Genomic DNA, 27,185 nt, shown 5'->3' with positions numbered 1-27,185 from the left:
ATGAAATTCAGTGCTGAAAAATGTAAGATTTTATATTTAGGCAAGAAAAAACAAATGCACAGGTAGAGTTGGTACCTGGCTCAATAGTAGTAACTGTGAGAGGGATGTTGGTGTCCTACTGGACAATCACTTAAATATGAGCCAGCAGTGTGCTGCAGCTGCCAAAAAAGTCAACACAGTTCTGGGCTGCATTAACAGAGGGATAGAATCAAGATCACCTGAAGTATTAATACCACTTCATAATGCCTTGGTAAGGCCACACTTGGAATACTGCATCCAGTTTTGATCGCCACGATGTAAAAAAGAAGTTGAGACTCTAGAAAGAGTGCAGAGAAGAGCAACAAAGATGATTGGGGGACTGGAGGCTAAAACATATAAAGAACGGTGGCTGGAACTGGGTATGTCCAGTTTAATGAAAAGAAGGACTAGGGATGACGTGAAAGCAGTGTTCCAATATCTCAGGGTTTGCCACAAAGAAGAGGGGGTCAATCTATTCTCCAAAGCACCTGAGGGCAGGACAAGAAGCAACGGGTGGAAACTAATCAAGGAGAGAAACAACCTAGAATTAAGGAGAAATTTCCTGACAGTTAGAACAATTAATTAGTGGAACAACTTGACTCCAGAAGTTGTAGGAACTCCAACACTGGAAGTTTTTAAGAAGAGATTGGATAACCATTTGTCTGAAATGGTATAGGGTTTCCTGAGCAGTGGGACAGCAGGTTTTCTGAGCAGGGGGCTGGACTAAAAGACCTCCAAGGTCCCTCCCAACTCTATTATTCTGACATAGTAACATAGTATCCCATATACTCAACTGAATCCATAACCACTTGCATACGGTAGAATTTAGAATAAGGCTGAGAAAGGAGGCTTTCATGAAATGGTAAGAAAAAGTAGCACTATCCTTTATATCAGAGATACCACAACTTAAGCCCTAGGGCCATATTTGTACCCATTTCTATAACCCCTGTAGTGCCTTTTATTATAGTTGCTAAAAAGTGGTGACAATTTCATTCAGGAAATAATAAAAAATAGAGTATAAATCCTAAAATAGGTTTTACATAGTTTTAAAAATGAAGTAAACACCAAGTTAACAACAACCAGAAAATCCTGACCTTGCTACTCGAGACAGCTGGTCTTACATTGTATCCTGTGTTTCAGATCAGGTGATTTTGCAAAAGCACACCCCAATTGTTTTAAATAAATAAACAAGCACTAATTTTTTTTTTCTTTTTTGGTAATTTTATGCTGGGTGAGATGCCTGGCCCTCAACACAATTCCTTATAAATTCAAATTTGGAGCTTTGTCTGGCCATCTCAACTCACAGAAGGAACAGAACAAGGAGTACATTAATGTTTGGGGTAATCCTTATCAATATAAACAAAGCATCATTAGCCGTTTTTGCTTCTGCAGAATTGGCTGTGTGCTGACTATTAGTCTGGATGAGTGACATCCAGGATTATTGTTTACGCAGAAGTAGCCATGCGTTGACTATCATCTGTCTGGATGACATTCAGGATTTTTGCTTTTGCAGCAAGACGTGCTGACTTTTACTAATCAGTTGTGAAGAAAGGATCTAGAACCTCTTTTTCTGAGTCATTCAGTAGAAGACAATTGTAATAGTTATGTTCTGACACTTAGTTGCACTCACTATGCCCCACAAACTGTACGTAGGAGCAACTAAAAAAGGAAGTAGCCACATAGCTTCAAGGGTACATACTCTTGTGCCAACTTCTGAGGCAAAGAGGATTCCCAAAGATTTACAAATAACTAAAATTGTTCAAATCAATCCCCCCCTCTTATTTGTTACAAGGCATTTGTTTAGGTTTCTAATCCACCAATCTGAACCAGAAGCCCACCAGGCAAGCAGTAAAAAAAGATTTCTCAAACTCCCTGGCAGATCATAATGACAGGATGGACAATCTTTTTTTTTTCATTTGTGACCTCCATTCAACTGTTTATGATGTGCTATTGAAAACACTTTTTAAAAAAACATGGCCAGGAGAGTGGCCAACACCCCACCTCCCCAAAGGAAAGTAAACAAGGACACAGGAAACAGTGTAGCTTGATAGACAGTAAATTAACTTATAGACAATATAGATTAATGTGTAGGATATTTTTCTATATTAATAAATAAAATAACATTCAATGTTATGGGAGTAGTCAGTTAAATCTCCTAAAATGTTCAGAACATTGTATTAATTTTATTAGTATTGCTCATTTTTCCATTACAGTGTTAAACAAGAAAGAAAGAAAGAAAGAAAGAAAGAAAGAAAGAAAGAAAGAAAGAAAGAAAGAAAGAAAGAAAGAAAGAAAGAAAGAAAGAAAGAAAGATACCCAAGTACAATACCACGAGGAGAGATACGAGGAGAGATACTTCAAATAGACAACCAAGAAAAAGACAGTAAAAACAGATTAAATCCAAAGTATTTCTGAAGATTAACTCTGCTGTAAAAATTATATAAAGTCAGCAAAAATGTAACACGGATGTTTTTCATTTTTCAAATTCTTTTTTCCTAATTTAAAACCCTTTCAAATATAAGTGCTTAACATTTTGGAAAAACTGTTCACAAATGGTTTATCATTGCAGTTCAAGAGCGATGCACACTGACACCAAGACAGCAAAAAAGGATATTAAAATAACAGGATGGAAGGGACCTTGGAGGTCTTCTAGTCTAACCCTTTGCTTAAGCAGGAAACCACATGCCATTTCAGACAAATGGTTGCCCAATCTCTTCTTAAAAACCTCCAGTGTTGGAGCACCCACAACTTCTGAAGACAAGTCGTTCCACTGATTAATTGTTCTAATTGTCAGGAAATTTCTTCTTAGTTCTAGCTTGCTTCTCTCCTTGAATATCTGAGATATCTGAGGAGCTGTCTTGCCCCAGTGGGACTAGTCCACCCCATTCGCTCCAGCAGAAGGGGCCTATCCTGGACTCCATTTGCTAAGGAACTCTGGCTGGTGGGCTCAAGGAGAAGATCCTTTTCCATGGAATATTTAACCACTGGAATTGAGAACTGTTCCCATCCTTTTGGTCTTTTAGAAGGGTATCAAAATCTGGTTTTGCCACTTGGTTTGGGGGTTCAAGGGGGCCATTCACCCCCATGTTGTCCGTCTCCTTGGTTCTACTTTTTCATATATATACCTCTTTAAAAGTTTAATTGTTTTTATGTTTATCTTTTGACTGTTTATAACTGCCCAGAGTTACCTTATTGGTGCATTTACAGCTTTTTGCAGCATTCCATAGTCACGTGACCATTTTTTTTAACATTTTTGCTGAAAGCCAGCTTTTACTTCCCATTTTCAGCAAAACAAACAATTGGTTCACTTAGCTACTGCTGCAAAAAAATGGTTGGCTGGTCATATGAGTGACCCATTTTATGACGTCATGACTTATGACCATAATTGGGCAGCTCCATTATGTTCGATAAGTCAAGAGCTACTTGTAATGAGAAACACAGAGATATGATACAGAGGAGGAAAGAATTTGTCATGAAGGAAAAGGTTTAACTGGTGATCCCAGAGGTGCTTTTTCAAGAGGCGACTGGGCTTCCTTGTTTTTCTTTGAAGACATTTTGCTTCTCATCCAAGAAGCTTCTTCAGCTCTGACTGGATAGTGGGGAATAGAGCTTCAGTCAGAGCTGAAGAAACTTCTTGGATGAGAAGCAAAACATCTTCAAAGAAAAACAAGAAAGTCCAGTTGCCTCTTGAAAAAGTACCTCTGGGACAACCATGACCTGGTTGACTGAGAATCTCCAGTTTAGCTAGTGAGATGATATTTTCACTAAAACAATCCACCATTGATAGAAGGTGTAAGTTTTATATGATTTAACAAATGGAAAATTCAGAACCCTCGTAAGGTTGCATAATTTGCCTATTCTATTCTATTCTGTTCTGTTCCGTTCCGTTCCGTTCCGTTCCGTTCCGTTCCGTTCCATTCCATTCTTCTACTAAGTTATTATTTCTTCAGTCCCGTCCTGTTCATGTTGTATACCATAACTTCAGTATGTTCATTTTGTCTGAAAAGCTTGTCCTTCCTTCAAATCATAGACTGGTTTATTAATCTCTCACTGACAGACTATGCCCCGTTTGACTACATGGATGCAGCTATCAAAAAAGAGACAACAGGCAGAAAACGGGCAAGGGCAGTCAAGTAACAAGTGCGAAATAACATGCTGGAGTCCTAAACCATACCATCTACAGTACTTTAATAAGGCCGACATTCTGGGAGGGAACCAGTTCTATAGTGCCACCCTCTGGACACCCTTTGAATTTTCACCTGCCTGCCTCCCCTTCAAAGACAGCCTTCTAAGCCATCATCGCCTTCTCTCTTTTTCAGTTGAGTAATCCAAAACTTCCTGACAAATTCTTCCCTCAGAAGTTGCTAATGCTGCTCCTTCCTCCCCTTCTCTAAAGGCACTGATCACCCCACCCTGGCATGGTTGGCTCTCTGCTAAAAACCGCAGTCTGGATCAGTCACGCCTCCTTGGCAGATAGGACAGGAAAAGCAGGGGGAGTCATGGGGGAAGCGGGGTGAGCTTTAAATACCAATCCGATGGGCTGGGAGCTGCAGCCTTGAAGTGACAGGAGACGCCTAGACTGCAACAGAGAGAAAGGTGAGGGGAAGGGCCCTTCTTTTGCAGCACACCAAATCCTCCCTAGATTCTCTTTCCCATCTCAAGGGGATCCCTCTGTCACCTCCCCACTTTTTGAAATTTCTGTAACCTCCCCACTTTTTGAAATTTCAGCTGATTTCTGTGGTAAAACTCTGAGCATTTCCAGGAAGACTTTCCTCTTCTTTTAGACCCAGCACCCTCTCCTTTACCCATTTTTTTCTGTGACACCCAGGAACCTCTGAAGTTAGAAATGATTGTTCAGCCAGGTTATCACCCCGAGCTCTGCTAAGGCTTTCTTCTTTCAAGTAAATATCCCAGGCTGTGCCGGGTGGTGGTGGAGGGTGTTTCCTGTATGAAGAGGCCACCGTAAATGAATTGAGCAAAATGAAACCAGAGTCTTTCCTCACACTGGGCTCACTCCTTCAATCATCTAACCCTCAATTTAGATCCTGCCCTGCCTGCCCAGCCCATGCCACAAAAGACAAAGAGCTGTGTTCATCCAGGCAGTAAGGAATTCCCCTCCTTGTCCCCAGCTGTATTGTTAAGAGGGAAACAAACAGTTGCCCAAGTTTAGGAGTTTCTACTGGTACTTCATAGTCGATGTTTCTTTTCACACCCCTTCATTTCCTGCCGCTTCTTCTGGAATAACACTTTGTCTCTGTCTCACAGGCTGCGTCTGAGTGACTTCTCTCCTTGCCTCCTCCCTGCAAAATGGATTCTAAAATGTGCAGATTCCTTGTGGTCGGCGTTTTCCTCCTCAGCCTGAAGGCAGATCCAACAGCAGCCTGTTCCTGTGCTCCTAGACATCCTCAGTCTGCCTACTGCAATGCTGATATGGGTGAGTGCCTGGATCATAGACACAGTAATAAAAATTCAATCGTTCTCTCTCCCGTGTCTTATCTCATTCTCTCAAGTTATCCTTTCTGCTATAGGCCATCAATCTGCTGTCTATCCCTCTCTCATAAATTTCTATGATCTGCAAACTTTACAAGTTTGTAAAGTCATTTGTGTGTGTGCGGTTCCAAATAAGGAAATATTTTCTCAATAATTAGGTTCTTTAATCTTCAGCCACCCTGAAGGGCACAGTAGATTAAATTGATGTTTTCACATTACAAGAGAAGCTATGCTAACTAATCATTAGTAATAACTTCCTAGGGAGCTGGTGGCATAAACTGCTTGATAGTAGAACAGTTTCCCTTGGAAAGTAGCAAACTCTTCCACTCTCGTTTTTTTTCCCCCCGTTGTCTAAATCAGGGATCCACAACCTTGGCAACGTTAAGCCTGAATCTGGGAGTTGAAGTCCTCCAGGCTTAATGTTGCCAAGGTTGGAGACCCCTGGTCTAAATGACTACCTATCAGACAAGTAGTTATTTTCTGCATCAACAAAGGGTTGGACTTGGTGACCCCTCATAGCTCCTGGGGTGAATAAAGTTGTAAAAAAAAAAAAAGCTGTAAATAGTATCAGGTGGGGGAAAAAAACAACAGATGGGATTGCAATTGGCAAAACTGATGTCTCATCTCCTTCCTCTTACCCAAAACACTTGTGATTTCTAGCAAATGAAAGACAGAACAGGAGCTCTGCTGGATAAACTACCTGTCTGCCACCGTCTATTAAAACCAGCATTTTGAGTCCTATAGTATTTAACTAGATGCCTCCAAAAACCCACAAGCATCTCTAAGCTTGTTTCCCAGCAACTGGCACTGAAAAACATGCTATCACTGGTCCTGGAAATAATACATAATGATCATGATTTGTAGCCATAATGTTCACATTTATAGGAAGGGGAGGTTGAAGGACTTTTAGAACCGCTATAAATTTATTATTCTGGAATACTACCAAAGAATAAAGGCTGAGAAGATTTCTTACCCATCAACTCCTCAGCCTATTACAACTGAAATAAGATTGCCAGCTTCCCGCCCCCCCCCCCTCCCTTTCTGGCAGAATTTTTATAATTTTCCATAGCAGTCTAGTATAGATATTATGCTATTCCCCCCACTCCCCACCCCAAAATTTAATGTATACCAGAAAACTTTCCTTTGCTGAGATATACAGATCAGGCAGCTGTTAAAGGCAGAGGAGACGGCTCGCAACCTTGCTAAATAAATTGGCAGTCTAAATGGAAAGTTGTTTGTGTATCAGGGAATGCTGAGGTTTTATCCATCTTGCATGTTTGTGGAAATATTTAAATACAGGAATTTTTTAAATATAGGAATTTATTCCTTTTCAAATCTTATTAAGTACTATGCACATACAAATCACAGATGTTTAGAACTGCTCCTATAGGGTGCTCTTAAATACAATCTATGCTGCCTTTCCTTTATTCAAAGGAATCAATCCACATATTCCTGGAAGTTAATTATTGCAATATCTCTTAGTAGAAAATTCAATACCTTCAATTTAAACAAGTTAAGCAAATGGATAAGTTTAATCTGTATGTCCAATTCTAATGCACAAAATATTTTCTATTCAATTGTTTTGGCTCCATTTTTTAAAACATTTGAGATTTTTCAATTTTGTTTTCATTGTTTGCAAAATGCCTGGGTTTTATATAACATTCAGGCAAGAATAAGAGAAATAGATGGAAAAAGAACGAGTATAAAGATTCATCTCTGGGTATTGAAATACCTACTCAGTCTGTTTTAATGCCTTTAGCACAAGAATAGGTGATCTCTGGTTCTCTGTATATCTGTCTCTTAATTCATATCCTCCCTCCATAAACTCAAAGCAACACCTATAGTTTTTCCTTCCTCCAATTTATCCAGACAATGACTCTGACGGGGGAGCTGAGATGATATTCAGAATCATGCAGTGAACTTCCAGATGGTCACATTGATAATAAATTAGAATAAACTGATATTAAATTATAACACAAATGTATAGTTTTTCTACAGATCAGAGTCAGACTAGATCCCCATACTAATTATTCTGACCAGTTCTGGCTACACTCACACATGTTTTGTCATTAGAAAAATATTGTGTGTATGCCCTCAAGTAGTGTCCCATTGCAGCTAAGAATTAGTCATTTAGGAAAGGCATATCAATATCAAAGCACGGTTTCATATGGGTAAAACTACTCTAAAACAAAACACAGGTTCACAGATGTCCTGAAACAGGAGCCTTTTGACATTCTTACAACTAAACAAGTAAGAGCGGAATATGTTGCCATGTGGTAGAGATGGGAGGAAAACAATATATGGGAATGAATTTATTCAGTTTGCAGTTTGTAGCAAAAACATTTGCTACAGCTTAGCATGATGTTCAAACATAACTTTATATTCTTCAGGTCAGTCCCCTGCCATCTGATTCTTTTAACTAGAGATAACTGAATTTTAAACCTGGGATCTTCTGCATACCAAGCAGGTATTTTATACCTGAGCTCTGCTTCCTCCCAAACATAAACTAACAATATAGCACTATACCACTTCATGGTTTTCTCATTCTGAATTCACAACACAGTGTAGTTAGCATAACACACATAAACATAGTGAGCCACAGTTTAGAGGAGTTGAGAAAAGAGAAAGAAAGGAAACCCACAATTTTGCTCCTCCACATTCTTGTAGAACTAGATAGAAAATTTCACAGAAAGGAACTTTGGGAAAGGCATGGGTTGAGGGATAGATAGATTACTTCTCCTTTCCTGTAATTTTCTTTGGACTGATGACAATTCGCCCATGGCTTTATTACTATACACTCAGCAACAGATAACTGAAAGTTCAAATTAACTTAACTGAAAGATACTGTTGTGGAAAAGATGTTTGTGGCTGTGTTGTTAGAGCTGAGATACATGTAAACGTGTTTTCATCTATTTAATGTCCTTTGTTACCAATTACTGAAGTGGTATTTGTGTACTAGCTCTTTGAGTGGTCTGCAGGGAAGAGTTCAGATTGGTTTTTCATTCTGAAATCAAATCCTTCAGCGTCATATACCATCTCCACACAAATTTAGGATATAGTACTCAAAACCTATTTTGGGGAGGTGGTGAAGAAAAAAGACAGAGACATCTTTCCCATCCTTTCTGAGAACAACTTTATGGTCACAGAATAATTCTCAATGGTCCAAAAAAATAGCTAATAATGTAACTCCAGATTCACTGTATGAGAATCTGTATAGTGGATACCTCTAAATCCTGAAAAAAATCCAGAGATTTCTTAATAAGAGACCCTTGCCTGCTCTCTACAATCATTTCAAAATTACCCAAAATAAAAAGCTGGAGGAAAACCACTAACCCTACCCAGGCATTGTGTATCATTTTATATCAGGATTCAGGGATATCAGACAGAAATTGAACTTTAAGGGTTTCAAGATGACTAAATGGAGCCAGGAGTTGTATCTGAGGAATGTAAAGGCTCATAAACAATCTTTCAGCTAAAACCAAAGAAATAACTAATAGTTAACAATAGAATCAAGGAAAATAAGATGTTACTTGCCATCTCTTTTTTGTAGTGATCAGAGGCAAATTTGTGAGTGTCAGCAAGCAGCATGTGAACGTTTCTGCGGGAGAACCTGTGTGGTGGATACGCCATGAAATTAAAACAACCAAGGTAAGCACTTCCTCTTAATTATGGTATTTGATAAGTATTTCCTTTTCTTTCTGCAATCTCACTACAAGACTGTGAAGTAACCTACTCTGACAGATTGTGACTGGTCTAAAATTACCACATGAGTTTCCATGGTTGAAAGAAACCAAGAGACCCATTAATAGCTTCCCCCAAACAGAAGATGCTTTTTATAACGCCTTGTCCAAAAGTTCAAAGACACAAATATTTTTGTAAAATAATATGAAACAAAATTCACTGAGTATCTTTATCTGAAACTCCTCGATTTTCATTATAAATTTCATGGATTCTGATTATTGTATTGCTATCTCATTCTTCCATAATTGCTTAAGTCTAAAAAAAATGGTGGTATCCGATTAAAGTTACTCAAGCATGCCTTTAGTCTTCACATACTTTAAGAAAATGAGAAACTGGTTGATAACTATTGGTTCAATCAACTTATACTGAAACTGTGATTTGAACTCTAACCTAGAATAGCTGATACTGTACAATGTAAATCTTCTGATAGGGCTAGGAAAACCTCACATCAAGTAGCAGCCTTGACTTTCCGTTTTTCCTCATGGTAGTCCCTTCCTGATCTGAATAATTCTCCCTCTTTCCTCCATCCCTGTATACATTCCTGTTTTTCTCTTTCTCCAGGTATACAAGGGCCCAGAAGAGATGCAAGATGTCCGCTTTCTCTACACTCCGGCTATGGAAAGCCTCTGTGGTTATGAACACAAGGGCCCACTCAAAGGGGAAGAATATGTCATTGCAGGTACAGAATAATCCCTAAGACCAGGAACAACTGAAAACAAATTCAGACATTCTTATTTTTTATCTTTGCATATCTTTGCCACTATAACATTATCATACATTTTTGAGGGTTAACATATACAATCAAGATCAGTAACCTAGCATAGGCAGGAACCAAATACACACATGAATCCCACTGGTAACAGTTACAAGGTTCCAAAATTTCTTTAATAATATTAATAAGTGAAATATCATTAAGTTTGCCAAATCTCATAAGATTTTGGTATTTCCAGCTTAAATCTTATGAAATCTCAAGCAAGAACAGCAAGAAGATAACAAGATTCTGACAACAACAAACTTTTGTGAGATTTGATACTCTTCCAAGATTTTTAAATTACCTAAAAGCTGGTTTTTAAAAATATATGTTTATATTTATGTTTGTGCCAGGGACTATGGCATGGTATACACCTTCATGGGCCCTAGTTTGAAAATCAATAAAATATCCCATAGCTAAAGAATTTGGAGTTTTGTTTTGGATGCTTAATAAAAAACAGATGAGAGCATGATGAGAAATGCCTCAAAACAAGGCTATAAACGTTCTTATGAAGAACATAAATAATGGGAGGAAAAACTGAAAGAATCTGTCATACCTAGCATAAAAGGAAGAGGAGGGAATTGTGAATCACACACAGAGAGAAATAATTTAAAACTACTGTGTCTGAAAGACCCAACTATTCACAGTTGGTTTCAGTTTTAGTAGTACCTAATGTTTGCCAAACTTTTGAAGCTGTAATACAATGGCAAAACAACATTTCATAGGAACCGGAAAAGACTTTTGTCTAAAAAAAACTGCCATTTCACAGTGCATATCAGACTTCATTTAATTGAAAAAGAGATGTCATATTGTCTCAAATTTATTATATTAGCAATTTTAAACTGATAAGATGAAGCACAACATGTCTCCAAGACAGAGAACATAATAGGAAGTCCACAGCTCCTTGTAAAATTTAGCCCTTTTCTTAGTCCTGCCCATCATATTGATTTTGCTGGCATTCTTTATATTATGGACTGTTTTCATCCATACCATTTATTTAAAATATTTGTCATATAATCTCACTCTAATCTAGGCAATCACCTCAAGAAAATGTATTTTGGTTGCAACTATAAGTATGAAGCTACGTATTAGAGAGTTACTCCCAAAAGAAAAACAATCACCTCTTACATTTAGAAAACCAACACGTCATGGAAAAACTAGGCCAGGCCAAAGCTTTTCTCTCTAACATCTACTTTTTGTGTGCAGTGATTTTTTTTCAACCAAGCATTCAAAACTAAACCCCCACCTGCAGTCTGAAATGACACAGTCCAGGAACAGTTTTACCCCATAGTGAGTGGTTCTGCCAAGGCTGACCTCAAAGCTGCTTATAACAAACAACTCAAACAATATGTTTCTGCTCCCGGTGGGAAAAAAAGAAAAGAAAAGCAGAAGTCTGTTGTTTGTTTTATGGGAAAGAGAAATTTAAATCCAGAATTAATTGCCCAAGATACAGAGCACAAAACTTTTATTACCTATCACAGATGTTTTAACCCCATACTAAATGCACAGAAATATATGTGCACATATGAATAGTATGGGATTTGATTTCACAGTGTGTATCAGATTTTGTTAATTGAAAAAAGATGTTACATTGTCTCAAATTTTGGAAGAAACCTTGATTTAATCTATATTCTGGTTTAACAAAAAATCTGCAATACAGATTAGAACTATCTCATTTTTAGGTCATAGCTGTCTGGTCTTTGGTTAAGCCATTGCAGTGACTCTCCTCCTACTTCTACTATCAAGTAACCCATTTAAAGGGTTAAAGATGTTAAAGCATCTTTTTTCCCAATGTTTAGCTAGGATTTGAAGCAAATCCTTAGCTTCAATTTTGCCTTTGGCAAATATTAAAGAATAAAGCCTTAATAAAATATCTGGAGCGAGCAGGAGAGATACTTTATATAGTAAATAAAATAAATAAATAAAAATGCACCCACCAACTCCAAAACTCCACATGCATTATTCATTCAGGGGACCAAGTTTAAAAAATTTTGGCAAAGAATTTGCCTTACAACGGAAGCTACATTTAATTTCATTATTCAACCCTGCAAGGGAAAAATAGTATGTATAGTGCTCCACTTATGGTGGTAAAGAGGTACAATATTAATATATTTTTACGATAGTCGGCAAGCCAAAGCTTGATTATAAAAGTAAAATCTGCAACTAATGCATCGGATAGAATGTTTATATTCCCTGTTTTGATTTCTCTCTCTCTCTCTCTCTCTCTTTCTTGGCCAACAGGGATGATGGATGGCAATCGCGTCATGATCACAGCCTGTTCCTTCATCCAGCCGTGGTCTCAGCTTTCTCTTGCGCAGAAAAGAGGCTTGAGTCTTGACTACAGCAAGGGCTGCAACTGCACAGTGAGTATCTGAGTCTAGGAAATAATCGGTCTCGGGGATCTGACAGCAGAAGCAAATGCTTGCAGGCAGATTTGCAGGCTAGCCAAAAAAACATTAGACACATACACAGAGGGTTCTTTCTTGTCCTGAAAGCTGAAATTATAGCTCATTATCCAACTTTTCTCTGCCTAAAGCCCTCCATTTGGTTGTTACAATTCTGAAAATGGTCATTGGCTATACTAGCTGGGAAGTTATGCATATTGAGATCAAAACATCTGGAGGGCATCAGGCTATTAAGGCGATCCATATTTATAGCTTTATCTAGCAATTCATCTAGTCAGGCCACAGATGCAATCCATGTAGAATAGATGATGGTACATAGAATTCCATAGATTTCCATGCACATGACTAAGCTGGAAGATAAGAGACCAATCTCCTCCAAAATTTTTGTTTTCCGTGCTTGCTCCAGAGGAAGGCGACTCACCCACAACTCTCATTCAAATCTTGATAGAAATTTTTTAAAAAAACTAACCTACAAAAGGATTAATATCCTGAATTTCCATTCTGGATTCAAAGGGTTTTTCCTTCTTGACAACCAATAAGAAGTGAAAGCTTCTAGCCTCTTGGAAAGCTAGAAGGATAAAGCAGGATAATAGTGGGTGTATTTGCAATTTTAAAAAGGGAGAAGGTAAGATTACAAAGATGCAGCTTGTCATATATAGAATCAATTGTCCACCCACACAGAGGCACAGGGTAAATGGGAATGAGCAACTCTGCGCTGGTAAATAGTGAATTATGGGATTGATAATGGTGAAGCGACTTGGGAAGATGGGGTTAAAGGGTCTTTTGCCTGAGCTTGGTTGTAAAGAAATATAGATAAGACACAGCCAATGTCATGTGTCCTTCGGTCCTTGCTCAATTCAAAGCATACAGTATATTCTATTAAAATTAGAACAAATTCTCCAACACTGGAGATGTAACAAATGATTTATGTTTGATAAGACATAAATATCCAATTTGCAACAACTTTCGGTTGTTTTTGGCCCCATCATATTTGATTGCTTGTCCTAGATTACAGCAAAGTAGAACTAAGAAATTAAGAGATGCGGTAAAGGAGTATTATATGATATTCAAGGGAACATCTCCCTCACACTGTCCTTATGTTCTTCTGCTATTCTTTCAACAGGTCATGCCCTGCCTTTCCATGCCATGTTTCATCTCTTCTGACAACCAGTGCCTATGGACAGATGGGATCATGTCCCGGATATGGGATAGTCTTCAGGCCAAGCGCTTGGCATGCCTGCCACGATCTGAGAGCTCTAACTTCTGCACCTGGCAATCCCTGAGTTCCCAAGGACCTGGGTCCCTTCGCAAGTCTCGCCTCCTGAGGCAGTAAACATCTTATGGACTCTGGAGTGGTACTCCTCTCCCTGACAATCCCTCCGTTTCTGTCTGAATTGTCTCTTTTTAAATAAATGCCAATTCCAACAATTAAGTTTGCTCAAGTTCTGTACTGGTTCTGGTAAGACTGTAGCAATAGCTTCTACAGTAGCACACAGTGGTTCCTCTAAGGCAGAGGTCTTCAAACTTGGCAGCTTTAAGACTTGTGGCTTCAACTTAAAGCATAGCTGGCTAGAGAATTCTGGGAGTTGAAGTCCACAAGTCTTAAAGCTGCCAAGTTTGGGGACCCCTGCTCTAAGGAAAACCCAAGGGAACACTTTTAGATGGTTTTTTTTAAAAATAATATTTATCATATTTCCAAAGATTAAAATACACAGTACAAAAAGAAATATAATACACAAAAAAAGCAAGAAAGAAACACACACAAAAAAAACAAAACAAAAAATATAAACAACCAAAAACAAACATATCAAAATTTCAATACTAATAACAACTTTTCTTGTTGTTCATCGGTATCTCTAACCTATTTAACCTCGTTACACAAATTCTACTTCTAAATATCTCTATCTTAAACTTACATCTTTATATAAATTATCTTGATTTCTATTTACAATTCAATCTCATAACAAAAACATCCCTTAAATTTTATGTTTACTCTCCAGCCAGGAATACCATTTATTCCATATTAAATAGTACTTGGTGTCCTCCCTCTCCTTAATTTCCATAGATAATCTGTCCATCGCTGCACATTCATATAATTTTTTTATTATGATTTGATCTGGAGGGGTGTCTGGTTTTTTCCAATTTTGTGCTATCACAATTCTACTTGCCGTTGGTATGTGTAATATGATATACTGTATACTTTTCTGCATTTTCCCTTCCAGAATGCCCAGGAGAAACAGTTCCAGCTTTCTTTCTATCTTCTGCCCTGTTATTTCATCCAGCCATTTTTTAATCTTGCCCCAAAAATTCCTAATCTTAGGACAGGTCCACCACATGTGGTAGAATGTCCCTTGTTTGTGTCCACACCTCCAACAATTCAGAGACCTATTCAAGAACATCCTGGCCAATCTCGCTGGTGGCAAATGCCATCGGTAGAACATTTTGTAAAGATTTTCTCTATAAGCAGCTGACATAGTTAGTTTGTAATTTCTCTCCCATAATCTATCCCATTCATCCAAATGAATATTATGTCCAAAATTTTTTGCCCAAGAAAAAAAAAACCCTAGAATGTACGTAGATAATTTTCACAAAAGGAACCAAAGAACATTTCAGTAGCCTGCAAAACGGCTTCCAAAGAGCTGCCAGTTTTCCCCTATAACTCTAGTCCCGGTTCTTTCTTCCTGTCTGGGTGTCCTGAATTTACTATTCCCCTGCCCACATTCTGGATTAGGAATAAAGAAACCATCTTTCAAAGCAGCACAGCTCAGTCAGATATCCAATGTGGAAATATGAAACTGTCATTAACAACAGCATATCTCTAAGCACAGAGAAAGTATTTTTAAGCCATCACTGAATAATTGCAAGGTCACAGGATTGCAATATGCACACATACCGGATTTAGAAGAAAGAGCAGAAAAGTATGTATTTTAAGGAATGACTGAGTTCCTGCCAAGAGTGCTATCTATAGAAAGGAAGAGGATAAGAAAGGGAAATGTCATTTGGCCAAATCATCCTTTGCATCCCAAGACCACACAAAATTATTCTGCACTTTGAAAATAACTACGAGGAGTACCCTTTAAATAACTTCTCCTTTGTTTGGATATTATATTACTTCTGAGAACACTGATGCCTATTTTGAACCTTAGTCCCCTTCCGAACCTGTTTAAGATATAACTGTAGTAATATGTGGCTTCTTGGCAGTTCAAAAGTGATCACAGACAGAGGCAAGCCATGGGGGCAAGGCAGGGGTGAAATCCAGCAGGATCTGATAGGTTTTGGAGAACCAGTAGCGGAAATTTTGGGCAGTTTGGAGCTCAAAGATGTCAAACACCACCTCTGGCTGGCCCCAGAGTGGGGTGGGAATGGAGACTTTGCAGTATCCTTCCCCTGCCACGCCCACCAAGCCACGCCCACCAAGCCACAGATGCCCACCAAGCCATGCCCACAGAACCGATTAAAAAATGGATTTCACCACTGGGGCAAGGGCTGATCTGCAGAGTTTCAAGCAGAAGGACATTCTCTGAAATTGTAAGCTGACCTTCTACAGCTTGGTTTTCATCACAGTATTTTAGAATTATACTAGCAAGTCTCTGCCTATACCTCACAACAGAAAGAATTGAATGGAAGGCAGGAAGGCAGCTGTGAGAAGGGGTTGCTAGGTCACAAGTGTAAATTAATCTCCAGGAGATGCTAAGATGCAAAAAGAAAACACAAATATTATAAATGAGAATAATAATACATTTTCCAAGTTTTCCATAGGCAAAAAAGGGGTGTGCTACTTGCAAACACAAACAAGCAGTATGATGGTGAAGTAAGTATTGAATACTGAAGCAAATTAAATGGATCCATACTTAGGAACAGTTTACCAGCAAAGTGCAACCTAAACATTCTGAGCCTTTGTATACCCAGAATTATATTTATTGTTCAATATATATTACTTTACATTATATTGGTTATTATGTTAGATTCATTAAACTAATCTTTTATCTGTTACATTAATTAAAGTAATTATCAAGATTTGTTTTCACCCTTAAGAGAAAAATTATTTCTTGCAAGCATTATTGACAACATAGGAATATTTCACCCCTGCCTCCACTAGATGAAGTCTTTCCTTAGAAACTGAGAAAAGATTTGCTGGTAAATAATAAGTTTATAACAAAACAGATCAGAAAATTGTGGATATGAGTGTACGTATCTCGTGGGCTTCTTGGTTAGAGAGTAGTATCCACTGTCATTGGGCTTTAGTTCCGACATTAGCTCTAACATGAAGCCCATGTTCCAACAATAGCTCTAACATGAAGACCAAATGCAGTTTATGTCCTTTTTTGTAGTCATGTTAATCCTGAATGGATGATTAAAAACCCAAACTAAGTGCAGACTGAAGTATGGCCATTTCATTCTGAAGTCAAGCTTTGTCATGCATGACTCATCCTTGAACAGGAAAATGAAGACATACTGGCTAAGAAGGAATGACTATGATGTTTTATATCTGAAAACCATATTAATGCTAGCTATATGCATAGATATATGCATAAACATGTCCATCCTCAATAGTCCAGCTCAGAAATGGCTACTTGCCCTTTTAATTATTAAAGGGGTCAGAGAATGTGCTAGTCTCAGCACCTAACCAGAAGGATCCTCAGCCTTCCACACGCCAGTCCAACTTACCATCTCCTTATGATTGGGATAGAATGTCTGGTCAATGAGGGGGAATTCTTCCGGACCAAGCTTGCGATGCAGGCGGACCATCTGGGCAAACTATTGGAGAGACAGTGTAGTAAGAAACAAAGAAGGTATTTCTAAATCTATTTCCATAAGCTTCTAAGGTTAACTTAACTATATCAACCCCTCCCTTTGCAACTCCTGCCCTTTTCCTTCCCTCTACTCGAGCCTGAACACGAAAGTTTCTATTAGCAGAACATGTTGCAAATGTCAGAAATCCTACACAATGTCCCCCATCATCGGTAACACTTAGCTGACTCCTAGGGAGGTGCTGGCAAGCCTAAACATGTATGACTTGGCCATTTTTGTAATACGCTGTCCATGGGCTATCCTCAAAACACAAGCTAAATGGTTCTGCTAATGTGAAATGCAGCATCCAAAGTGATAACTCACTCAACCAAGAAAAATAGTATTACCCATTTCCTTCCAAGTCCAACATACCGTGCCACTCATGTCTATCTTTTAAATACATAAAGAGTTTGGGAAGCAGTTAATTCTAGGATCATCTCTTCTAAGCTAGTTTACCTATGAGTTAAGAGAGTCGGCATCTTGGATAGATTAGGTGATGACAAAGAGAAAGAGCTTCTCTGTGGAAAATGTAGCTAATACAACACTGCAATTATTTCAGCACTTTTGTTTACACAGACATTTTAATTAGTTGACAATTGCTTGCTGTTTTTTTAAACTGCTACCTTCTCTTGTTGGAAAGGTGTTGTTTAACTGTTTCTTTAACTGCAGGAATGATGAATGATAACTGTATTTGAACATTTTACAATATCCAAAAGCAGCTTAAAACTAAGTTAGTGAAATGTAGTAAGCCCTCCCGAATACCTCTTGTGCACAAAATAAAGAAATGAGGTCAAGTCCTCCACCTTGTACGTTCCTTAATTTACAATATTAAAATTTCTATGTTCAGTTCTAATACAGAATCTACAGTACAGTGCGACAGATCTGGTTCTTCCCTCAGTTATCATCTTCTGCCACTCACCACCCAAGGTTTGTCACAGAAGTTGTATACAGAATGCAAAGTGTTGACGCTGGGCACGCCTGCATACTGCAAGCCAATAACAATGCCACGATGGTCTCCACCGCGGGCCATGCTGAAGGCATGCTGGCGGATCAGGACAAAGTCCGGTTTCAGGCTCCTGGAAGAAAAGGTGTGACTATGAAAAGGAAGGAGAGGCAGGATAAAGGATCTAATGCATTTGTCCACAAAACCTGCTTCTTAATCTATAGTTTCCATTTTAGGTACCTAAATCAAACCCTCTCATTCAACATGTTCGCTTTCCTTTGGTCTTCTACTGCCACTGAGAGAGCTATAGAACCTCTGCAGGGTTAGATAAAACAACATATTAAGATACAAAACACAGGAAATTCACAGCTTTTTAAAGTATCCATTCAATTTGCAAATTTGTTTTAAGCAGTCCATTAGTCTTGATTCAAGTTGGTCTCATTTCCTCAGTCGCTGGAGGAAAATGAAATGGTTACTCATTAAAACCCAAGGCTGCCACATTCCAAAGCTCAGGGATAAACAATAACTATGTGTTCAGAGACTATACTAATTTCCAGACAGTGCATTGTTTATTCTGCCATCACAATTCAATCTTCATGGGTGGTCAAGCTCTAGTAGAAATTTCCCAGCAATTATCAGAGCATATACGCTCGAGGCTTCTTCCAACACTTTCACTGCAGTCTCTGGGCCATGTCCCACTTAAGGCTATGTCAGATTTGACATAACAAAGATTGATGTATCTATGTGCTGCACCAACGGTATTCAGAGAGGTTGATCTGGCACCAACATTTAGAAAGCAGTAGTTAAAACCATTTTATTCATCCAGACGTTTGAATAGATTTATAGAATAATTGATTGGATTAAATGTATTGGGTCTGAAGGATTTATCTATTGATTTCGTTTTTGGCATATTTGCTGATATCCCATGCATCCAGAAGTACAAAAATACTGCATTATCTGAGTGCGTGCATTTGTATGTGCACTTCAAAATGCAACCCTTGCATTAAAGAAAACAAATGTTACTTGGAAACTTTCTGTGACAGGTTAATCACAAGACTAAAGACTGCAGGTGTAGGGAACCAATCCAGTTCAAGATGGGAAGACTTGTCCCCGCTGTAGTCTTGCTCCAGATTAAAAGTTAAACAAAATCCCCTTAAATTGAAGCTGCTTCCTTATGACTTTATAAACCCATCTATGTCTACTAACTTAGGGGAAAGAACTGCCAGTATAAACATGCTTACTCCCCAACGCAAATAATACCAGATGTGTCAGGGGATGGGGAAGGCGAGACAGTCCAGAGAGAAAATTCAGATTAAGAATGTGATGAGAGAAAAAAACTGAAAAGTTTCATACTTCCCATCCCATAGCCCTGAATAAGGGGTCCACATCTGAAGTTTATTTTGCAAAATTAACCCTGCAACTTCAGTTATCCTTCATTTAGTGGCTTATCTAATTGTCCACCAAGACCCACAGCATGTAAAAGAACCAAGGGTCACACAGTAAATTGGTACAGCAATTGTTTAAAGACAGAAGAAAGCCCCATTTTTAGCATCTCTGACATTTCATTTTTTAAAAGACATTGGGCAGTTAGTGCTGGGAAAGACTTCCACTTGAGAACATAGCAAGCCTTCATCATAAGTTAAAATTACTATTTATGAACAATCTACTACTTCAACATTGTCCAATCTGATAATTTCCAGATGTGTTGGATAAAGCAAGGATTTAAGTGCAATACATCTGCAGAAATACATCTATCTCACACTGCAGGGGCCCTGGGATGCCACAATGTCATCACAGGGGGTCCGTGAAGGCTTGAAGAAATGTTATGATTTAAATCTTGAGTTAAGTCTTGGGGGTCTCTGGCCACAAAAGGTATTTAAAGGGATCCGTGGTGAAGAAAAGGTTGAGAATCACTGACATATTATATGATAGCTTAGAGGCAGGGGAGCACTCTGGAAAAGCAGAATGCAAGAGGACACAAATTTGTGAGGGTTGATTTTTCAAATGCTACTTAAACAGTTGCAAAGATAGAAGAATAGCTGCAGGGATATATAAGATTATTTAGGAAGTCAAATAATCCCACAGAAACATCAGATTCTTCAATAACCTTTCAATGGTAGCACTCTAGAACTATATTTTATACTTCTAGAGATGATAATTGCATACTGTAGTGTACTGGATATTAGCACAGCACTTTACTGCACAATCTCAGTAATCAGAAAAATGTTGGGCAGAGGAATAATATTCTCCTCTTGGGTCAACAGGGGCAAAATACACATAAAAATCAAAGATTTGTAGCTGACAATTTCATGTAAGTCCCCAACTTCTAGTTCTATAATAGGCTTGAATAAACTCAGTGCACAATTTTTAACACACTACTTAAGCATCCAGATGAGTGATTGTTTCTTCAGTAGCCAAAATCATATTTCCCCTGAAATACATTAAAGCCTAATGAACAATCAATACATAAACACAGGTAGTCCTCGACTTAAGACCACAATTGAGCCCCAAATTTCTGTTGCTAAGTGAAACATTTGTTAAGTGAGTTTTGCCTGACTATGCCTGACCTTTCTTGCAAACAGTTGTTAAGTGGATCACTGAAGTTAGTAACCCGGTTCTTAAGTGAATCTGGCTTCCCCATTGACTTTGCTTGTCAGGAGGTCGCAAAAGGGAATCACATGATTCTGGGACACTGCAATTGTCATAAATATGAGTCAGTTGACAAGCGTCTGAATTTTGATCACATGATCATGGAGATGCTGCAAAGGTTGTTAACTGTGAAAAATGGTTGTAAGTCACTTTTTTCAGTGCCGTTGTAACTTTGAATGGTCACTAAACGAACTATTGTAAGTCAAGGACTACCTGTACATAACACTCTGAATAATCGTAATAAACTACGGATGGCACCATGTTTCTACTCACCGTACTACTTTGATCCCGTTGCGCATAACCTCCATGTCAACAGAAAAATTGCCATTAGCATGAGCCACCAAGTTCAAGTCACAGAATTCTGCCTAGTAGAAACAAGACAAAACCATATGGTAGCACATTCATACATTCTCAGAGGTGTCACCACATCAACTTTTCAAGGTATGGGGATACCCTTCATGATTGCTCCAGCCCACAGAGCAAGTTGTCTATCAACGCATGCAAATGGAAGCTGGACTGTCTTGAATTCCAGATAATAGTGTGGTCCTTTAGATATTTCAGTCAGAAAATCAGCAAGACTACCGTATTTTCCGGCGTATAAGACGACTTTTTAACACATGAAAATCTTCTCAAAAGTCAGGGGTCGTCTTATACGCTGGGTGTCATTCTCCTGTAACCAGGCAGACCAGCCCGAAAGGCTCTGATGAGCCTTAAATGGCTCTGGCGATCCAAGCTCTGACGATCCCAGCTGCATTTCCTGCTAATCAGGCAACACAGCTGGGATTGCCAGAGCCATGTAAAAGGAAAAAACTTTTTTCCTTTTACATGGCTCTGGCGATCCAAGCTCTGACGATCCCAGCTGCGTTGCCTGCTAATCAGGCAACGCAGCTGGGATCGCCAGAGCCATGGAGAAGGAAAAAAGTTTTCTCCCTCAAGCTTGCTTACCTTAGCTGCTAGTCGCAACGCTTGCCTTGCTTCGCTTGCCTGAATCCATTCCATCAGCAAGCCACTCCCTGCCTGCAATCAAGCAGGCAGAGAGTTGTGGACTTCAACTCCCAGAATTCCTCAGACAGTAAAACAAAGCTGGCTGAGGAATTCTGGGAATTGAAGTCTACAAGTCTTAAAGTTGCCAAGGTTGGAGACCCCTGTTTTTTGGGTAAGTTTTTTTCCCCTTTGGGAGCTTTAAAAAAAATAGTTAATTGGGTTTTTTTTTAGTTGTTCTTTTTTAGACCTAGCCATTTAAAGTTTAGGAAGTTTTAAATTTAGTTTTCATATAAAAGTAAAAATAAAATAAAATAAAATAAAATAATATTTGTGCAGCTTTCTGAGATTTAGTGTGTTTCTGTAGTGTGTTTCTAACTACACAAACACACAAAATCTCACAAAGCTGTATGTGGAATTTTGTGTGTGTAAAGTGTGAAAGTTGTTTTTTGGGGCTTTTTGTGGCTGTGTGAGGTTCCTGCTTGTTGCAGGTGCCATTTTGGGTCTAGCACAGCTGCTTTTACATTGTGGGTGAGCCAGTTGATGTTTTTTAATTTTTATTTGTGCGTTGGAAGAGGGATAGTCTTATACAGCAAGTATAACCCAAACCCTATATTTTAACAGGAAAAATCGGGGGTCATCTTATACGCCCAGTTGTCTTATACGCCGGAAAATACGGTAGATAAGCTTCTTTTGAAGAAAAATTGCCCCTCATAGTGAACAACTTCCTCAACTAGTTCAAAGTGCGGAGTCCGGTGGCTTGTGTGGTTAGGATACTAGGTTGACAATCAGCAAGCTTATGTTCGAGACCCGAGTGCTGCTGTGTGATGGGATGAGTTCCCATCATTCATTCCAGCTCCTGCCAACCTAGCAATTTGAAAGTGAGTAATCACAAGTAGATATGTGTGCCCACTTTGGTGTACACATTAATGGGGATATGAAACGAATTCTTGTAACAACATAACATGGAATAAAAAAAAAGAATGAAATTAGTGATAGTAAAAGGAAAAAAACAAAGAAAAATCATGTGAGATAATTAAATTAAGTTGGAACCAGTGCTATAACTGAAAACTATTTTTTTCAAGGTTAAAAGACAGCATGACAAAGATAGTGACCTGACTGCTAACAATTGTAATCACATTCATAAGAAGGTAGTCATCATTCAATTTGCTGCCTGGGATAGGGCGGCCGCTGGAGCTTTGGATCGCGTCGTGCCTTTGCGGCCTCTGACCCGGTGCCGATCCCAATTGGCTCCCTGGTTCTCTGAGGAGCTGAGGGAGATGAAGCGCTGGAAAAGATGCCTGGAGAACGGTTGGAGGGCCAGCCGTTCCGAATCTGATCGAACACTGGTGAGGTCTCATATTAAGATCTACCTAGTGGCGATAAGAGCGGCAAAATCTAATTATTTTACTGTTCTTGTTGCATCTGCAGATAACCGCCCAGCCGCCCTGTTTAGGGTGACCCGCTCCCTACTTCATTTGGGAGCGTGGGAAGACCCCTTGCAGAATAGAGCTGAGGATTTTGTGCAATATCTGCATGGCAAAATTGCTCAGATTCGGGAAGGCTTGGACTCCAACTGGGTAGGTTCAGATGGGGTGATGGAGGTGGGTCTTGAGAGTGTTATCTGGGAGGAGCTTGATCCTGTGACCCCAGATGACGTGGACAGGATTCTGGGTAGGCTTAGCGCTGCCACATGTTTATTGGATCCATGTCCCTCGTGGTTGGTGCTGGCCTCCCGGGCGATCACACAAGGCTGGCTCCAGGAGATTATTAACGCTTCTCTGAGTGAGGGTTTCTTCCCCTCCGCCTTGAAAGAGGCAGTGGTGAGGCCCCTCCTCAAGAAGCCTTCCCTGGACCCAGCTGTATCAGCAAACTATCGTCCAGACTCCAACCTTCGCTTTGTGGCGAAGGTTGTTGAGAGCGTGGTGGCGCGACAACTTCCCCAGTATTTTTATTATTTATTTTATTTTATTAAATTTCTATACCGCCCTTCTCCCAAAGGACTCAGGGCGGTGAACAGCCAGAAGATAAAACACAGGAAATACAAAATCTAAAATAAATTAAAACAAATTAAATAATTTAGGCTGAATTTTAAAATATCCCATAATTAAACAGATTAAAAATTTATGTTTAAAATTTAAATTTAAAAGAGGAGATGATTTAGGCCAGGCCAGCTTGATGAAATAAAAACGTTTTAAGTGCGCGACGGAAGGTGCGAAGATCTGGGATCCTCCGTATCTCCGGGGGGAGCTCGTTCCAGATCGTAGGTGCCCACACAGAGAAGGCTCTCCCCCTGGGGGCCGCCAGCCGACATTGTTTGGCCGACGGCACCCGGAGGAGCCCCTCTCTATGGGAGCGTACTGGCCGGTGGGAGGCTATTGGTGGTAGCAGGCGGTCCCGTAGATAACCAGGTCCTAAGCCATGGAGCGCTTTAAAGGTAGTAACCAAAACCTTGAAGCGCACTCGGAAGACCACCGGGAGCCAGTGCAGCTTGCGCAGGAGAGGTGTTACATGGGAGCTCCATGTTGCTCCCATAACCACCCGCGCGGCCGCATTCTGCGCCAGTTGGAGCCTCCGAGTGCACCTCAAGGGGAGCCCCATGTAGAGAGCGTTACAATAGTCCAGACGAGAGGTGACGAGGGCATGAGTGACTGTGTGTAGGGAGTCCCGATCTAGAAAGGGACGCAACTGGTGGATCAGGCGAACCTGATGAAAAATCTTCCCGGTCACGGCCGTCAAGTGATCTTCTAAAGACAGCCGTGAATCCAGGAGGACGCCCAAGTTGCGAGCCCTTTCCGTGGGGGCCAATGATTCACCCCGAATAGTCAGCGATGGCACCAGCTGACTATATCGGGACATCGGAAACCACAGCCACTCTGTCTTGGATGGGTTGAGCCTGAGCCTGTTCCTCCCCATCCAGATCCGTACAGCCTCCAGGCACCGGGACATCACTTCAAGGGCATCGTTGGGGTGGTCCGGGGTGGAGATGTACAGCTGGGTGTCGTCAGCGTACTGATGGTACTTCACCCCGAAACCATGGATGATCTCGCCCAGCGGCTTTACATAAATGTTGAACAAAAGGGGCGAGAGGACCGATCCCTGCGGCACCCCACATATGAGGAGCCGCGGGGTCAACCTCTGCCCCCCTGTCAACACAGACTGCGACTGGTCGGAGAGAAAGGAGGAGAACCACCGTAATACGGTGCCTCCCACCCCCAACTCTTCCAACCGGTGCAGTATGATACCATGGTCGATGGTATCAAAAGCCACTGAGAGATCTAACAGGACCAGGACAGAGGAGCAACCCCTGTCCCGAGCCCTCCAGAGATCATCAACCAACGCGACCAATGCCGTTTCCGTGCTGTACCCAGGCCTGAAACCCGACTGGAACGGATCTAGATACAACGTTTCATCCAGGTACTCGGGAAGCTGTCACGCAACCACACTCTCAACAACCTTCGCAACGAAGCGAAGGTTGGAGACTGGACAATAATTAGCCAATACTGCCGGGTCCAGGGAAGGCTTCTTGAGGAGAGGCCTCACCACCGCCTCCTTCAAGGCGGCAGGGAAGGTACCCTCACCCAATGAAGCATTTATAATCCCCTGGAGCCAGCCTCGCATCACCTCCCGGGAAGCCAGTACTAACCAGGAGGGACACGGGTCCAACAAACATGTGGTCACGCTCAGTCTACCCAGAATCCTGTCCACGTCATCTGGGGTCACAGGATCAAACTCGTCCCAGATAACATTCTCAAGACCTGCCTCCGTCCAGTACCTGGATGAAGCTGTCTATCTAGATCCGTACCAGTCAGGCTTCAGGCCTGGGTACAGCACAGAAACGGCATTGGTCGCATTGGTTGATGATCTCTGGAGGGCTCGGGACAGGGGTTGTTCCTCTGTCCTGGTCCTATTAGACCTCTCAGCGGCTTTTGATACCGTTGACCATGGTATCATGCTGCACCGGTTGGAGGGATTAGGAGTGGGGGGCACCGTGTTGCAGTGGTACTCCTCCTTCCTCTCTGACCGTACGCAGTCTGTATTGGCAGGGGGGCAGAGGTCGACCTCGAGGCGCCTTGTTTGTGGGGTGCTGCAAGGGTCGGTCCTCTTGCCTCCTCCTGTTCAACATGTGAAGCCGCTGCGTGAGATCATCCGTGGCTTTGGGGTGAAGTTCCATCAGTACGCTGATGATACTCAGCTGTACATCTCTACCCCGGACCACCCCAATGATGCCCTTGACGTGATGTCCCGGTGCCTGGAGGCCATGCAGATTTGGATAGGGAGAAACAGGCTCAGACTCAACCCCTCCAAGACCGAATGGCTGTGGTTTCTGGTGTCCCGTTATAGCCAGCTGGTTCCATCGCTGACTATTGGGGGTGAGATCTTGGCCCCCTCAGAGAGGGCTCCCAACTTGGGTGTCCTCCTGGATGCGCGGCTGTCTCTAGAAGATCATGTGATGGCTGTGGCCAGGGGGGCTTTTTATCAGGTTCACCTGATTTACCAGTTGCGTCCCTTTCTGGGACTCCTTGCACACGGTCACTCATGCCCTCGTCACTTCCCATCTGGACTACTGTAATGCTCTCTACATGGGGCTCCCCTTGAAGAGCACCCGGAGGCTCCAACTGGTCCAGAATGCAGCCGCACGGGTGATTATGGGAGCGACACGGTGCTCCCATGTAACACCTCTCCTGCATGAGCTGCACTGGCTCCCGGTGGTCTTCCGGGTGCGATTCAAGGTGTTGGTTACCATCTTTAGAGCGCTCCATGGCTTAGGACCTGGGTATTTACGAGATCGCCTTCTGCTATCAATAGCCTCCCACTGGCCAGTACGCTCCCACAGAGAGGGGCTCCTCAGGGTACCATCAGTCAAACAATGTCGACTGGCGACCCCCAGGGGGAGAGCCTTCTCTATGGGGGCACCCACACTCTGGAATGAATTGCCCCCGGAGATACGGATGATCCCTGACCTACACACCTTTTGCCGTGCCCTCAAGACGTTATTGTTCCAACAAGCTGGGCTGGCCTAAACATTAATTTTAATGGGTTGCTTTTGTTTTTTAATGATGTCGGGGCCAAATTATTTAATATGTTTCTAAATTGCTTTTAAATTTTATATATGTGTTTGTTTTATCTTTGGCTGTGCACTGCCCTGAGTCCTTCGGGAGAAGGGCAGTATAAAAATTAGATTAAATAAATAAATAAATAAATAAATAAATAAATAAATAAATAAATAAATAAATAAATAAATAAATAAATAAATTTTTAACCCCTTAAGTTTACTATTTCCTTGTTTTCATGAAGATGAAGAATTTTAAGGTGTTTCTCAATAACCATTGTCAGCTCCCAGAGTGTCCATAAAACCAAAGAATGACCTCAACTAAATGAATTCATGTCAACTTCCAGAAATCTTTTCTAAATT

The 27,185-nt window shown here is 40.6% G+C and overlaps 2 protein-coding genes across 2 annotated transcripts in view; one reads left to right on the top strand and one right to left on the bottom strand.

Annotated features, from left to right (window-relative positions):
* SYN1 (synapsin I) overlaps positions 1-27,185 on the bottom strand; it is a 113,119-nt gene that overhangs the window by 51,766 nt on the left and 34,168 nt on the right. The window contains exons 3-5 of the mRNA XM_070935073.1: positions 21,062-21,153; positions 18,116-18,272; positions 17,074-17,163 (exon numbers count right to left, since the gene is read on the bottom strand). Of these exons, the coding sequence (XP_070791174.1) occupies positions 17,074-17,163; positions 18,116-18,272; positions 21,062-21,153 (339 nt within the window). The remainder of the gene's footprint in view (positions 1-17,073; positions 17,164-18,115; positions 18,273-21,061; positions 21,154-27,185) is intronic.
* TIMP1 (TIMP metallopeptidase inhibitor 1) lies at positions 4,532-13,833 on the top strand. Its single transcript, XM_070935072.1, has 6 exons — positions 4,532-4,614; positions 5,284-5,452; positions 9,059-9,156; positions 9,811-9,928; positions 12,242-12,363; positions 13,529-13,833. The coding sequence occupies exons 2-6, from the start codon at positions 5,326-5,328 to the stop codon at positions 13,736-13,738; spliced, it is 675 nt and encodes a 224-aa protein (XP_070791173.1). The 5' UTR covers positions 4,532-4,614; positions 5,284-5,325; the 3' UTR covers positions 13,739-13,833.

Source organism: Pituophis catenifer, unplaced genomic scaffold (genome assembly GCF_029215685.1).
Source record: "Pituophis catenifer annectens isolate HBS135680 unplaced genomic scaffold, rPitCat1.0.hap2 SCAF_2, whole genome shotgun sequence".
NCBI lineage: Eukaryota > Metazoa > Chordata > Lepidosauria > Squamata > Colubridae > Pituophis > Pituophis catenifer.
The sequence above is the reverse complement of the archived record's forward strand: the minus strand, read 5'-3'. Positions and strand labels throughout refer to the sequence as shown.